The 14,438-nt window shown below is 33.2% G+C and overlaps 2 protein-coding genes across 5 annotated transcripts; one reads left to right on the forward strand and one right to left on the reverse strand.

Moving 5' to 3' along the window:
* On the reverse strand, positions 798–8,216 carry LOC107623255 (AP-3 complex subunit sigma). Of its 4 annotated transcripts, XM_021112804.1 has the most exons (10): positions 7,963–8,216; positions 7,465–7,691; positions 6,473–7,377; positions 4,966–5,043; positions 4,542–4,584; positions 4,411–4,472; positions 3,773–3,869; positions 1,947–2,017; positions 1,387–1,478; positions 798–1,192 (listed from the first exon to the last, which is right to left on the reverse strand). In XM_021112804.1, the coding sequence occupies exons 4-10, from the start codon at positions 5,032–5,034 to the stop codon at positions 1,126–1,128; spliced, it is 501 nt and encodes a 166-aa protein (XP_020968463.1). In that variant the 5' UTR covers positions 5,035–5,043; positions 6,473–7,377; positions 7,465–7,691; positions 7,963–8,216; the 3' UTR covers positions 798–1,125. The 4 variants fall into 4 exon arrangements, with proteins under 4 accessions (XP_020968463.1, XP_020968462.1, XP_016180929.1 ...); XM_021112803.1 differs by lacking the exon at positions 6,473–7,377; XM_016325443.2 differs by lacking the exon at positions 6,473–7,377 and having other exon boundaries at positions 7,465–7,557; positions 7,963–8,208.
* LOC107620572 lies at positions 10,107–11,690 on the forward strand. Its single transcript, XM_016322709.1, has one exon. The coding sequence runs from the start codon at positions 10,107–10,109 to the stop codon at positions 11,688–11,690; it is 1,584 nt and encodes a 527-aa protein (XP_016178195.1).

Raw genomic sequence — 14,438 nt, forward strand, 5'->3', positions numbered from 1 at the left:
TCAATTAAAATAACATTTTTAACACTTCTTTCACTTTGTTAACAAAACTTTATCACTGTTAAAATATTCTTCTGTCAAAATTCAAAAAGTTTATGTTATGATTTCTTCTTCTTGTTTTACATTTTGATTATTCTTCTTATTTCACTCTTTTACCAAGAATAAAAAATAACATTAGAAAGAGGAAAAGAAACAAAAAAAAAAATACAACACTAGCAACAACAAAAGAATGACGATGAAAAAGAAACAAAAAAAATTAAAAAGAACATGAAGGTCAAAAAGTGTGTGATTCATACACGTATTGTTTGAGTGATTTTAGTTAAATTTTGATCCATTTAATTAGATTTGATTCACAAAAACACTTGAATATGTAACAAAACTGTAATAATAATATACAAACTTGTTACACTATCAATGTGGATTACAATCTCTAAACCCTATTATTACCTTGTCTTACACATGCAGTAAGTTTGACCGCTTAAGTTAAGATTATGACACGCTACAGAAGGAAAGGTATATTAACCGATTAATTGCATTTACACTCTTGTATGTTATCCGCATTCTTACACCTTAAATGTTTAAAAGGTCAATTTGGCTCTCTTAACTTTCTTAAATGCCTCAATGAATCCCCTAAACATTTTTACATGTTCATTTTATCCAGAATAAGTCCAATCTTCAATTGAACTTTGGCTTCATGTACAGCTTCCCCCTTCACACGTTTTTGAAATATGCAACTTTGATAAATGTGTTACTTTTGTTAATAATTGATGGAAAAATTACCAAGGTAATCAATCTACACATTTGGAAAAGTTCAACAGTCTGAACTTGCACATTTTTTAAAGTTCAAATACCAAAAACAGAAAATACAGGAGAGAAAAGGATACAGAGGAAAGCAAGACAATCATATTAAGTAACATTTTAACATTAGACATCAAATAACAAATAATCTCTCGGACAAAACAAAATTAGGGCACTGCAAAACATTTGCTGGATCTTCCCATCACTCAATCAAATTTGAGGGGAGAAAAAGACCACGTCCCACTGACTTGTCTGATCAAACATATTTCACTTTACAAATCCCTTGTATTTGTTAAAGCATGTAATTCAAGAAGCTTAACCTTACCCAAGCTACCGCGACCTCCAATTAGAAACAGACTTTGAAACAAGATTGATTGCATTGGATGCTGCTTCTAGCCTGCATTATGCAAAAGTCGCACCCAGACAAATTAGTGCACAAACATAAAGCAGAAAATAATTTTTTTAATGAAAAATACTAAAGTTTATATTGATATTAATTCAACAGAACGATGTAGCATGCCCTAATTTAATTACAATGCGAAAATATAAACATTAAAAAGAATTGTTAAAAGCTGTGGAAAGAGATCGCACTTTGTTATTTCCTCGACAGCCTTCATAACCTCTGTTGAACTTGTCTCTAATACCTGACCTCCAAAAATAATCTCGTCTAGTATGGCATGTATCTGAAGAATTCATTTCCAAATGTAAATATGTGGAAACTTAAGATGCAAAGGCTTGTTAGCTAGGAAAAAAATAAATTCATTTTTGGAACCTTTTTTTGTTTTTTAAATAGAATTTCCCGAAATTAAATGTGGAACGGCATACAAAAAAGTAACTCAAGATCAGTGAACAAATAAACTAAAGGAGTTGCCAATTTTTTAGAATTGGACAACTTTAATCAAATTTTTGTGTATTGATCTGCATTTGAGAGTTGCCAATTTTTTAGAATTGGACAACTTTAATCAAATTTTTGTGTATTGATCTGCATTTGAGAATGGCGATAAAGCTTAGCTATGGCAAACTCCAAAATTATCCATTGAATATCACAGTTTGTAATTCATTTCTCTCTGATAGTAAAACAAAATTGCTGCTGTGTGTGGGTTTGTGGTAAAGAATATATGGTTCATGATGCAGGGCACAAAGCGTACAACCTTACTATAGTTGAACACAATGTCAAGCTCGCATACATTTCTGAAGCATTTGTCCAATGTTTCAACAAAGACTGGAAGCAGAAAGGACTCATGTAAGCAAATCGCCACATCAGGTTAGCAATCAAGTAATCGGCAGTATTGAACACCAGTCAGCACTCAGCAAGAGCAGAGTTATATCATAGTCATGCAAGGTAATAGATAAACATAGTTCAAAAGAAACAGAAAAGAACACGGAGTCCTTTAAAACCTATCCACAAACTTCAACTAACATCTATATACCTTCCCTTTTCAAATTGACAATATATTTGAGCTATTGATTGATTTGTTTGTTGAATGCAAATTTTAAGCATTTCTAAATAATCAAAATAATAGACACTAACTATATAAACCTGAACAAACAAAGGGCACCACTATAATAAAAAGGCAAGGATAAACAATTTGATGAACAAATTAAACAATAATCTGAATACATGGCACAAAAATAAGATATTGCACAAGTTAGGTCGATTAAATTGGTCAAGGCCATTACTAGATCTCAGAATGCCAAATAATGTTAATAGGAATCAAATTTATCATATTCTATATCACATAAATGAGGATTCCCAATAACCCTGTTTAGTCAGCTTTGATCATTAATAAACTGTCAGCTAATATTCACCAATTGTTAAGCAGAACACTACAGACATCTCTCAAAAGGCAGAATGTATATTGCTCAACAATACTAATAGACAATTGGTACCGCAAATCAAAGTGAGGGAAACATAAAGAGGGGATTTAGAAAATGGGCAGAAACTGTTGAGAGAGAGAGGTCTCTTTAACACCTTTCACCGCTATAATGTTTTGAGAGGGAATACACATTCTTTCCATTATTTCTAATATTCCTTTACTTTTCTGAACTAGTTTCACCATAATATCAGTTTGTATATTTTTATGTAATTTAACAATATTAGGAATTTTTATTGATTGTTTTAGTTATCTTTTATATAACTGTAGGTTTATAGCCCTTGAAGGACATGGACTAGTTAGGAACAGAAAATTTCTTTGTAGGCATCCCACTCTTGTTATTTCAGCTTCTTTTATACTGAGTTAAAAATGATTAAATAGACTAGTTCTATCATTAAATCACTTCTTGACTTTAACCTATTACGGATGTAAAGCAGCTTCTTGTTTCTTTATTCATGTGTGTTAATAACATGAATGACAACAATCAAGAACAACCTAAGCAATTTGCAATTATATTTAGAGCATGTATGATATTTTCCTCCAGTTATTTAGCTTAGCAGGAGGCCCTAGTTGCCTTGAGGATGGTAAAAATTACAACACATACCTTATGTTTCAAATTTAAGTGGCACTTGCTAACCTGTATGACAAATACTTGGCTATATATATTATGTGATGACTTAATTTGTAAGTACCAAGTAGTGGTAAAACCAGTATTGAAGCATTGAGAAATATCATACATAACTTCCTATATTTCATAGATATTGGGCAGGACCATATAATTCTTCTATACATTCAACTAGAGAGCCTCTCATTTCATGTTCAAATTTACCCATTCACTAACAATATAAAAAATCACATCATGTTTACATTCAGTTTTCAACAAAATATTTATAGTTTCTCTGACACATTCCTTCAGATATTAACCAATAGACATAAAATCAAATCAAACCAACAAGTGGCAATTACAATGTAAAGTTTTCGGAACAACCTGCAGAAGAACTCATCTCTAAAAATATTATTCTCTTGGATTTTAACATTTAATGCAATGGGAGCTAGGTAACACGGACAATATTTAATCAATAGGCAGTGGTTCAGAAATCTACCTTGTATCAAGTCGAGCATTGCAAGCTCATTTTCAGAGCTATCAAATATAAACACGAAGTACAAAGTTGCAAAATGCTTGTAGACGAGGCGAGAATCCTGAAGCATAAGACAAGTTAGGAATTATTTGCCTTGGCTAAAATATATAAATTTCTAGTAATACTAAGAAGATCCTAAGATTGCCTATTAGAGTATATGCATTCAATAATTTGAGTACAACAAAGTTTGCTGTTAAGTATCAGCTTAATAATCCTCATCCCGAAAGGAAGGGCATCCCCTTAAGAAACTAGTATATCATAATGATAAATATGAAATCTAGAAAACTATTCTTTTGCTCAGATAGATGGAAGAGTGGTCTTAACATCTCAAAAAGCACACATTCACTGTTATGATTACAGCAGTCCTTCTAACTTTAGGTTGAAAATCAAGTTCAGGAAAACTCAGAAGCTTTGCCTGTTTATACAAGATGCTACAATATCAATACCACAAAATCCCTTTTACATAAACCATTGTCTATCATACCAAAAAAGTGTCAAAGCACCTCCATAATCATAAAATTTTAGTTCTGAATTAAATTACAATTGTAATGAATTTTAAAACAGAAAAAATTATAAAATTATAAGATTGAGAGAGAAAATACCGGGCCAAAAATGGATTCAGCATCCACGAAATTGCTTACATGTTCTGCTCTACTGCACAAGACTGCAAAAAGAAAGTTACAAAAGGAAGCAACTTAGACTAAGTAATCAAGGGATCATCAAAGAAAGAAACCTGAAAAGACATTGCGAATTGCTTCATGCTGTTTCTCCACAGGCTGATCTACCACAACAAAAGAAAACATAGTTTGATCATTGGCATGGAAATTTCATCATGTATAACACATGGTAACTGAAAAAACAAGGAGGAAGAAAAAGAAATTGCAATTTATCGCTTTAAGTTTGGTTCATGTGCAATTTGACTCATTGAAGATATCAACTGGTCATCTGCTAAATTTTTGTGAAAGAAAAATCAGCAGAAGAAGGTTTCTGCACCATAATTTCATGATGCCGAATTGCACATTTTGAAACTTTGAAAGTTTATAAGGTAAACTGCATAAAGTCAAAGTTTGGGGTAAATTGTATTATTACTATTATTATTATTTTCCCAAAAGAGAATAACTGGATTAGAAATGTGCATGGCATTTGAAAACACGGACCCAAAATTCATAGAATTTGGTGATTCGAGGCCTCCCCTGCGTGTTCATCACCAGCACCGCTCTTATCATCTTTTGCTTCTGTGAACAAATATTCCAAAAATTAACCCCCAAAAAAAGAGAGAAAGAAAGAAGAAAAGAAACAAGATTTTCTAAAGAATAAAGAAGAAGAAAGAACAAATCGCAAATCAAATTAGAGAAGGGTGATAGAGGGAGAGAAGGTATGGTTGGTTTGTTTGTTTTGCGAACCAGAAAATGTGTAGCAGACTGAGAGAGGTAAACACAATTTGAAAGCTATAAAAGGTTGCGAGAACCGAACCGGTGGAGTGACTGGTTCAACAGTTCAGAGATTCAACCGAGATTCAACCGGTTTAATTAAATATAAAATAAAATTATTAAAAATTTAATATACAAATTTCGAATATTCAAATTCGATGATTTCTAAACTAATAAAATCCAAAATTTTGTAATTTTTCATAATAACTTGTTCATATTTTATCATAAAAAATTCACAAAATAAAAAATTTCTAAATAACTTTAAGTTCTAATAAAGTAATCACTAATCAAGTAATCAGCAATACTCATCACATCAGCAACAAAAGTTTAGAATAAAAAAATTTTCAACAATAAACGATTCTGCTAGGGAACCAATTAGGGGTATAGCGAACTAGAGCCAACTAGTTTTAAAATAGGAGGTCTGTTATAAAAGAGAAATAGTAATTCCCCACTATTCCTAATTTTTCAAATTTTAAAACTAAAAATACAATAGATTGCCATGAGTTGGCTCATGATATAGTTGGTTGATTGGTTCCCTAAACTTTTTCTTTATAATAATCAAATAATCAGAAATAATGAAAGATACAAACTTATATAGAAACTCAAACCATCAACAACAGAATTCAGAATCACAACAAATTTTAACGACGACTTTTAATTAAGTATTCAACAGCAAAAACTCAGAATCCAAAAACAGAAAACTTAGGGTGCATTTGGTTTGCGTTTTCATTTTCTGTTTTCATTTTCGGTGTTTTCACTCTTTTCTTCACAAAATCCAAAGAAAAGAAACCACTAAGAATGAAAACAGAAAATGAAAACACAAACCAAAAGCAACCTTAGCATCCAAAGCCAAGAAAATCCAAAAAAACAAAAATTAAACAAAAAAAATCCAAACTCAACATTCAAACTAAATTAAAAATCACATCAGCAACAAACCCTATCTCAGAACAAAATTTAATTAACAAAATTACAACAACATTCAAATAAACCATAAACCCAATACAGAACTCCATCAACAAAATTAACTCAACAAAAAAATTCAATAGAATATTCAAACCAACTATCAACCATTATTTCAGAAAAACCACTTGTAAACTATAGTGTGTTTCTGGGTATGGAACCTTTGAAGCTTCTTCCTCAGTTTCAGAGATACAATTTTCTATCTTCCTAAAATAATGGCTACACTTTCTCTCAGAAAATCAGCAACAACACAAATTGAAACAGCAGTGCTTACCGGCAGCGCGGGAGGAAGGGAAGTGACAGCGAGGGAGGAAGGATGTGACCTCGGACAGGGAGAGAAGGGGCTCGAAGATACAGGCTTGACACGAGGACAGAGACAACGATTTCAGGGCCGACGACGACAATAGAGACTGGCTTGACGACGACGACGGAGACTGCGACGCCAACAGCTCCGAGCACGACTTCTAGCGACGTCGAGGAGAAGAGAGGGCCGCGACAGAGGAACGAGACAGAGGAGACGAGCGGCGACGCGAGACGCGTTGCGTCGGAGGAGACGAGCGGCGAGCAGTGGGGATGGCGACTGGAGCAGATGCGACGGCGGCGGTGAGGCGGCGGTGAGGCGGCGGTGGACGTGAGTTTGGCGATGGAGAAGAGGGTGAGAAAGGGGGTTATGGTTGGGTCCTTAGAGAGTGAGAGAGAGAAACGGGTGGGGGTGGGTTCTGTGGGGTTTTTTTATATATAAATCCGAATCGGCAACCCAAAAAACCGGTCCGGTTCCGTCAGTTTACTGATTAACCGCTGATTCATCCGGTTTTTTGCAGGACAATTTAAAATATCAACCGGACCGACTAGAAGATCGATTCTCGGTTAATTCGATCAAACCAGACGGTCCAATCCGATTTTCAGAACAGGCAATATCAACAAGCGAAAATGTAAACCATTTGAATCTTCATAGATAACCATAACGAACACAAATTTAAAAGTAATACAATAAGTTTCTTCACCCTGCTGTTATTGATAGCATTAGATCTATGTAAGATTTCAAGAGGTAGTCTCCATATGGCTGTTAGTTAGAGCTTAGACATCAAAAGATATAATACTCAGAATTTGTTATACTGATTGCCTTGTACCAGACTCACTCTTTATACACTGCGAGAGTAACCAACTTATCTCTGATTTCTGTCATGTAATTAACTACTCATAAATTACTATATTGCAGCAAGAAATGAAATTAAAACAACAGAAATTACAAACATAATACATTACCTTCAAATTGATCTTCGATATTGTTTGGCAACTAGCTTCTTCTGAGATAGAAGCCTTGAAGTCCTCAAACACTGATGTGGACACTGCAGTGGTCTACTCCATCAACAGATGAAAAGGATATTCAGATTGTTCAGCAAACATAAACCATCTTTTTTATCTCCTTAAAATCCAGACATGAAGCAACACGTGTCACTATATCCTTTTTCTTGATGCTTTTGTTTGCTTTCCTGTAGCAATAAGAATTGGCCTCATTCTTTCATAAAGTAGCAAGGCCTAATCATACACTTTAATCAAGCTTAATCACACACACTATTTTCACCTCATAAAAGAGACAAATCCAGAACTAATCTAATAAAATAAAATAAAAATTAAAAATTGAAGTAATCCATATTCTTAACAAATCAAGTCATCAATATTCAATAGCCAATTAATCAGAAATCAAGATATTGAGAGACGAAGAGAAAACTAGAAGACAGGGGATCGGTGAAGAGATCTGACCCGGGGCGAGAGAGATCGGCTGCAGCCTCGCTGGAGAGACATTACAAAGCTACAGCGATGGTGGAGAGAGAAAACATCGCAGCAGCCGCAGTGAAGAGATGGGAGTGATGCTGGACAAAGTAGTAGGCTGTCGTTCCGATGTCTGACAGAGCGAGAGACTGGGGACCGTGGGAGAAGATTGGGGATTTGGAGGAGAGGGTATTGGCAGGCAAGGGAATAGAGAATGGGGTCGCATGGGTATTTACGAGGGGTTTTTATCACTAATTTACCAGGTTAATACTCAAATTCGTACATGAAAGATAATGCGATCTTCATTTTCTTTCTCGAATTTTTTTAATTAAATTAATCTTTAAAAGATAAAGTACAAGTCAAATTAGTCCTTTTGTCCGAAAATGCCACGTGGCATGATGACGTGACATGCCATGTGGCAGGTCAACGACACGTGGTACGTCACGTGACAGGTCACTTGACATGTAAAAAAGTTTTTAATAGTTAAAATAGTTTTTGAAAGTCTAGACATAAATCATTTTCATCCCTCAAATTTTAAAAATTAGTCAAACTAGTCCTTATATAATTTTTTTTCATTTTTTCTTTATAATATTAAATTTGAAATATTTTTTGATACTACTAATTTTAATAGAAATGTAATTGACAAACAAAACATTAGTAATCGTATATTTTCTTCTTAAAATTTTTTTCAATTACATTTCTATTAAAATTAGTAGTATCAAAAAATATTTCAAATTTAATATTATGAAGAAAAATAAAAAAAATTATATACGGACTAGTTTGACTAATTTTTAAAATTTGAGAGATGAAAATGACTTACGTCTGGATTTTCAAGAACTATTTTGACTATTAAAAATTTTTTTACATGTCAAGTGTCACTGACCTGCCACGAGGGACTTTCTGACAAAAGGATTAATTTGACTTACATTTTATCTTGGAAAAATTATTATAAAGAACCATTAGGAAGATTTAATTATTAAAAAGGACCTTTAATTTTAAAATTATTTAGAAAGACTTATTTTTTAATATTTAAAAAAAAGACCAAATCTTTTTTGTGAAGAGATAAATATATCTTTACATTATTTTTTTCATTTATTTCTTTTTTTAACATAATTTTTTTTAATTATCTATGACACTCAAATCCTTATTCTTCATCTATAACTCATAGAGACATTTGTTGCTGCCAATCACAAAATTTAAGACTTGGGAGTACCTATGAGTATACTCCTGGCAGATAAGTTGATTTTCTGGTATATCCTTGCAGAAACATTGCTATTGAGTAATATATTTCTTTCAAACTCGTTTTTAGATTTTAATATCTCTTCCCTCATTATTGGTTATTTATTGTTTTATATTTTTGCATAGACATGGAATCTACTGTTCGTCGACAAATTTTTTGTTATTTTCACATTGGAGGTAATATTGAAGTTGTACCAAATCAGAAAATTATTTATCATGGAGAAAAAATTATAGGAGAGCTAATTGAAGAAGGATGCACGCATTCAAATTTAATGCATAAGATATGGCTTCGAACCAAGGAAAATATGCAGAATAAACGCATTACCTACACAGTCAAGTTTAACCAATCTCAACTCATAGATCTCATTGATACTGATAGTGTTAACCAATTGATCACATTCAATGATGATACAGCTCATGTATATATCATGGAGGTAGAAAAGACTAACCATGATATTGCACCTCATGAGGACAATGACGACAACGTTCATGACAGGTATGTATTCCAACTGGGTTATCTTTTTATAAATTTTCTTATATTAGTGATTAGTGAATTGTTATGAAATTAATTTAATTTTTTTATGATTAGTACACTATCAAGTAATTCAACTCAAGGAGTCGTCGTTACTAATATTGATGGTCAAAATCCATTGACACCAATTCTATGTAAAACCCAACTTGTCCCTACACCTCAGATTATCAATGGCTCTGCTAAGTAGAATGATCTTATAAAGGAAGAAGGACAGATTTTTCAAAATGCAAGTAAGCTGAGGAAAGCATTGTTTGAATATGGTATTGCTCATAAATTTACATACAAGTTCTTAAAGAACAGTCCGGGTAAAATAATTTGTGTCTGCAAGGTTAAAGGTTGTCCGTGGAAATTGTCGGCTTATGCTATGGAAAAAAATACTTCGTTCCTCATGGTGAGACATTTTATCAAGAATCATAAGCACTCAGCTCAAGATGTATTAGAGAGTACTCACTCTTTCAGATCTAATTTGGTGTCTTCAATTATTGTCGACAAGTTGAGATTAACTCCTGACAAGTTGCCTAATGACATACGAAATGATATTTTCAAGGAATACGGATTTTCACTAACATATCACCAAGCTTGGGCTGCAAAGGAGAAAGCATTAGCTGAAATTAATGGCGTACCTAAAGATTCATATATGCTAATTCTTTGGATATGTAATCATTTAGTGAAAACTGATCCACAAACAGTTGCAAAATGGACATACTCTCCTAGTTATCAATTTGAAAAGCTTTTTGTTGCATATGGGTGTTGTGTGATAGGTTTTCTTCGTGGAGCAAGGCCTATATTATTTATTGATGGTTGCCACTTAAGTAGTCCATACAAGGGAACTCTTCTAGCTGCCTCTACATGCGATGCAAATAATGATTTATTTCCGATTGCGTATGCAATTGTTAGTGCTGAAAATAATGAGAATTGGATTTGGTTCCTATCTAATTTGAAAGAACTAACTGGGTCAATTTCAGTTACGTTAATATCTGATAGGCATCCATCAATTATTGCAGCTGTGGAGCAAGTATATGATAGGGATAGACATGCTTATTGTTATCGACATGTGAAAGAAAATTTTTGTGTAGAAACTAAAAAGTTACAGAGGGGAATACGCGGTGAAGTAAAAGAAGATGCAAAAAAACTACTAGACGCGGTTTGTTATACCCATTTTGGCACAGAATTTACAAAAGCTGTGGAACAACTTCGTGCATTTTCACCAGAACTTGCAAATTGGTTAGAGACTAAAGGAGATATTAACAAATGGGCAAAGTCTCAATTCCCTCATCGACGATGGGACCTCATAACTACCAATGTAGCTGAATCATTTAATTCATGGATAAGAAAAGAGAGGACTCATAGTATTTGTGCTTTAATAACAGAGCATAGAGACAAACTTGCAAATCTGTTATATATTGCAAAGTTAGAGATGACTAAATGGAATAATGAAGTTGGGCCAAAGATTGATAAAATATTGATGGAGCATGTAGCTAGAAGTGAGTTTCTTAAAGCAGTGAGATATGGAGATCATAATGTTATGGTTAGAGGGTCAAATGTTGATGTATGTGTGAATCTACTACGCAAAGAATGTACATATCTTGAATGGCAAATGACTGGAATTCCATGTCCACATGCTTGTGCTGCAATTAAATTATTACATAGCAACATCTACACCTATGTAGAGGAGTGCTATCTGAAAAGTTCACAAGAAAAGATTTATGCGAGCAGTATGATCCCAATTGAAACTCATGACATGCCTGATGTCAACAACCTGACCCTAACAGACTGGGAGAATAATATTTTTCTTATGCCACCTACAACAACTCGTTCTCTGGGAAGACTATGCAAGAAGCGCCGAGAGTCACAATTTCAAGATGTGCATGTTTACAAATGTAGCCGATGTGATCAGAGTGGTCATAATCGTTCTAAATGTAGAAATCCTAATCCAGAAAAAATATGAATTTTTTTTAGGTAGTTCTAACTTTATAGATTGTCACATTTAGAATTGCAATATTGGTTTTTCTTAAGTTATGCATATTAGGTGATTCTGCTGAGTTTCTTAATTATATCTGCACTTAAACTTTATAGTTTTACTTTGATTTTTAATTAAATTTGTGTAATCTTACACTTGAATTTTGTAGTTTTACGTTGATTTAATAGCGTTTCTGCAAATATGCACTTGAATTATGCAACAGGTTTGGCTTTAGTTCTATTGTGCAATTCTGCATTAAAGTTGCTGCACTTAGTAAATAAAAATCTGCAATTTAATTTTTTCTATGATTTTGCACTAATGTTCTGTAATTTTCTGCACAAACTCTGCAATTTTACACTAAAATTGTGTAACTCTGCTCATAGTTAAACAAAACAATCTTAGAAAAAGAAACACTTTTTATAAAATTTTCAATTGATATTTTCATTACAAGTCAAATATCCAATGAATAATTGTGCTTCCATACCAGTCTTCCAGTAAAATTAGACCACTCTAATGTTTTCATACCATTATTCCTTATGCTTCATTGATAGCCTTGATAGTTGCTAGTTACTAATAATCATGGACAATGATCATCACACTCATCAAAAAGAAATTCATATTTCAAATCAATTCAGGTTCATAGACTCAATGAGGTTGTAGAGAAACATTTCAGCTTCTCTTTCAATCTGTTTTCAAGCAAGAGATAGAATTCATGTTTGAAAGTAACCTGATTCTCCCTACAGCCATGTGTACTCAATGATGTTTCAATGTAGATAATACATTTCACTCTAATCAACTTTTTGAATTTTCAGATAAGGAGAAGCCGAATCTCGAAGCCGGAACAGAACAGTCACTAACCATAACATAGAAGCCTACTTTGCACCTAAAAGTGACTTAATGATAGTATCACTCATACCATCAAGATAAGGGAACAAGTGAACAGATCCTTTGAGTTCATGATACTGAATCCAGGGAAGATTTTCGGCGATGTATCGTTGCACTATAACAGGCACCATCAAATCTTCCTCTCTATGCCAAAGAAGATGGACAGAAGGTTCATTATTTGGAAACGGGTTTTCAAGATCCAAAAGACTAAAATCCCATTTACCAAATCCAATATTTAAGTCACGGTGGAGAGTCTCGTATTCTCCTTGCTGTCTTGCTTGAGCCTGTAGAAACAAAGTACAAAGTGAAATCAAGAACTTTGGTTAATTCTCTGGCAAAACAATCACCATAAACTTTTATTATTATAACCAATATAAATTATTTTAGGTCACTAAATTGTAGCCACCTAAAGGCTAGTAGTGATACTTACCACATGACCCTTTTTATTAGACCAAATTGTTGAAGTAAGCTCTTTATCTTTGAAATTCTGCATTTTTTTGTGTAAACATAATTAAGAGTCATGACATATAATCAGGTTCTTTTGATTAGACAAATAGAAAGAAATGCTACAATCATAAGCAACGCCAAAGCATTGTGTTTAAAGTCCATGAAAAATTTTAGAACACAAGTTTAGAAACAAAAACTGATCCATCTTTATTTTCAGCCTCATACCAAACACACCTTGAACATAAACCCTTCAAATTCAGATTCATTCATTCATTAATGTATTTTTCAATATAGACAACAAGTGTTATTAGAGTTCTTACTGGGGCCAAATATAACGCTCTTAACATCAATAATGCACTACTATATTCATTAAAAAAATTGTAACTTAGATTTTGTTTAATGCATATGCCCTTATAACTTGAAAGAAACAAAATTGAAAATCACATAATCAGTAAAACAAAACAGTGACTAATAGCATCATCAGGTTTGAATTAAGGCATTTCCAAATCACACTAAAATCTTATTCATGAATTGAAAATGTTCAAACTTCATCATGTATTGCAGTTTTCACCTTAAAAGCTATACAATTTTTAATTTCAGGGATACTAATATAGCTCAAAAGCTTAAGGCAGGGACTTGAACCTGAAATAAGCGTGTGGCTTTGGGGAGCTTCAGGTGGGGCTTGCTGCTGCGAGTGACTAGAGGAGTCAAAGGAGCGATGGTCGACGTGGGACGAATGAGTTTCACCGCCGGCGACGAGCTTCAGAAGACGATTCTGCCCGAAGATGACGATTTTGCCTCTGACAACTTTGCTGAATGGTGATGAAGACGAATCTCTTTTGACGCGACGAAGACGGCATCGATTCCGCCTCTGATACGACGATTCTACCTTTGGCGAATCTTCTCAAGCGCGCACCACCGACGTTTCCCTTAGGTTGGGTATGGAGTGGGTTTGAGAACGGGTGAAGAAGATGGGGAAAGAAAACAAGGGGAAGGGGAAGAAAGATTATTGGATATTATTGTCTTTTCATTTTTTATTTTTTTGTTTTTATTTTTAATAATATATAAATTAGTCCTTTTTAATAATTTTAAAATTAATAATCCTTTTTATTAATTAAGTTTTATTAATGGTCCTTTATATTAATTTTCCCTTGGACTAATTTGATTAAAAAAATCATTCGAGGATGAAAATGAAAATCGCGTGATCTTTCAGGGACGAATTTGAGTATTAACCCCTAATTTACCAATTTGGGATGTTTAATATTTTTTGAAAATATTCTAAACTGCGCTAACAAATTATATTAAAAGACAACTCAATATTTATTTTCAGTTCTTGATTTACATTTTTGTGAGATTAGTTAGCTCCTTTTTTAATATTTTTTTGTATTAATAAAATTAATCTAC

This window comes from Arachis ipaensis, chromosome B10 (genome assembly GCF_000816755.2).
Source record: "Arachis ipaensis cultivar K30076 chromosome B10, Araip1.1, whole genome shotgun sequence".
Lineage (NCBI taxonomy): Eukaryota > Viridiplantae > Streptophyta > Magnoliopsida > Fabales > Fabaceae > Arachis > Arachis ipaensis.

What these genes read in the sequence shown, in the direction of transcription:
- LOC107620572 (XM_016322709.1), top strand. Translation starts at nt 10,107, where the DNA reads ATGGAAAAAAATACTTCGTTCCTCATGGTGAGACATTTTATCAAGAAT.
- LOC107623255 (XM_016325443.2), bottom strand. Translation starts at nt 8,004, where the DNA reads ATGTCTCTCCAGCGAGGCTGCAGCCGATCTCTCTCGCCCCGG. An exon ending in CCAAATTCTATGAATTTTGG is followed by an intron (nt 4,585 to 4,965) that starts GTCCGTGTTTTC and finishes GTGGTAGATCAG; the next exon opens with CCTGTGGAGAAACAGCATGA. An exon ending in GCTGTCGAGGAAATAACAAA is followed by an intron (nt 1,193 to 1,386) that starts GTGCGATCTCTT and finishes TGCATAATGCAG; the next exon opens with GCTAGAAGCAGCATCCAATG.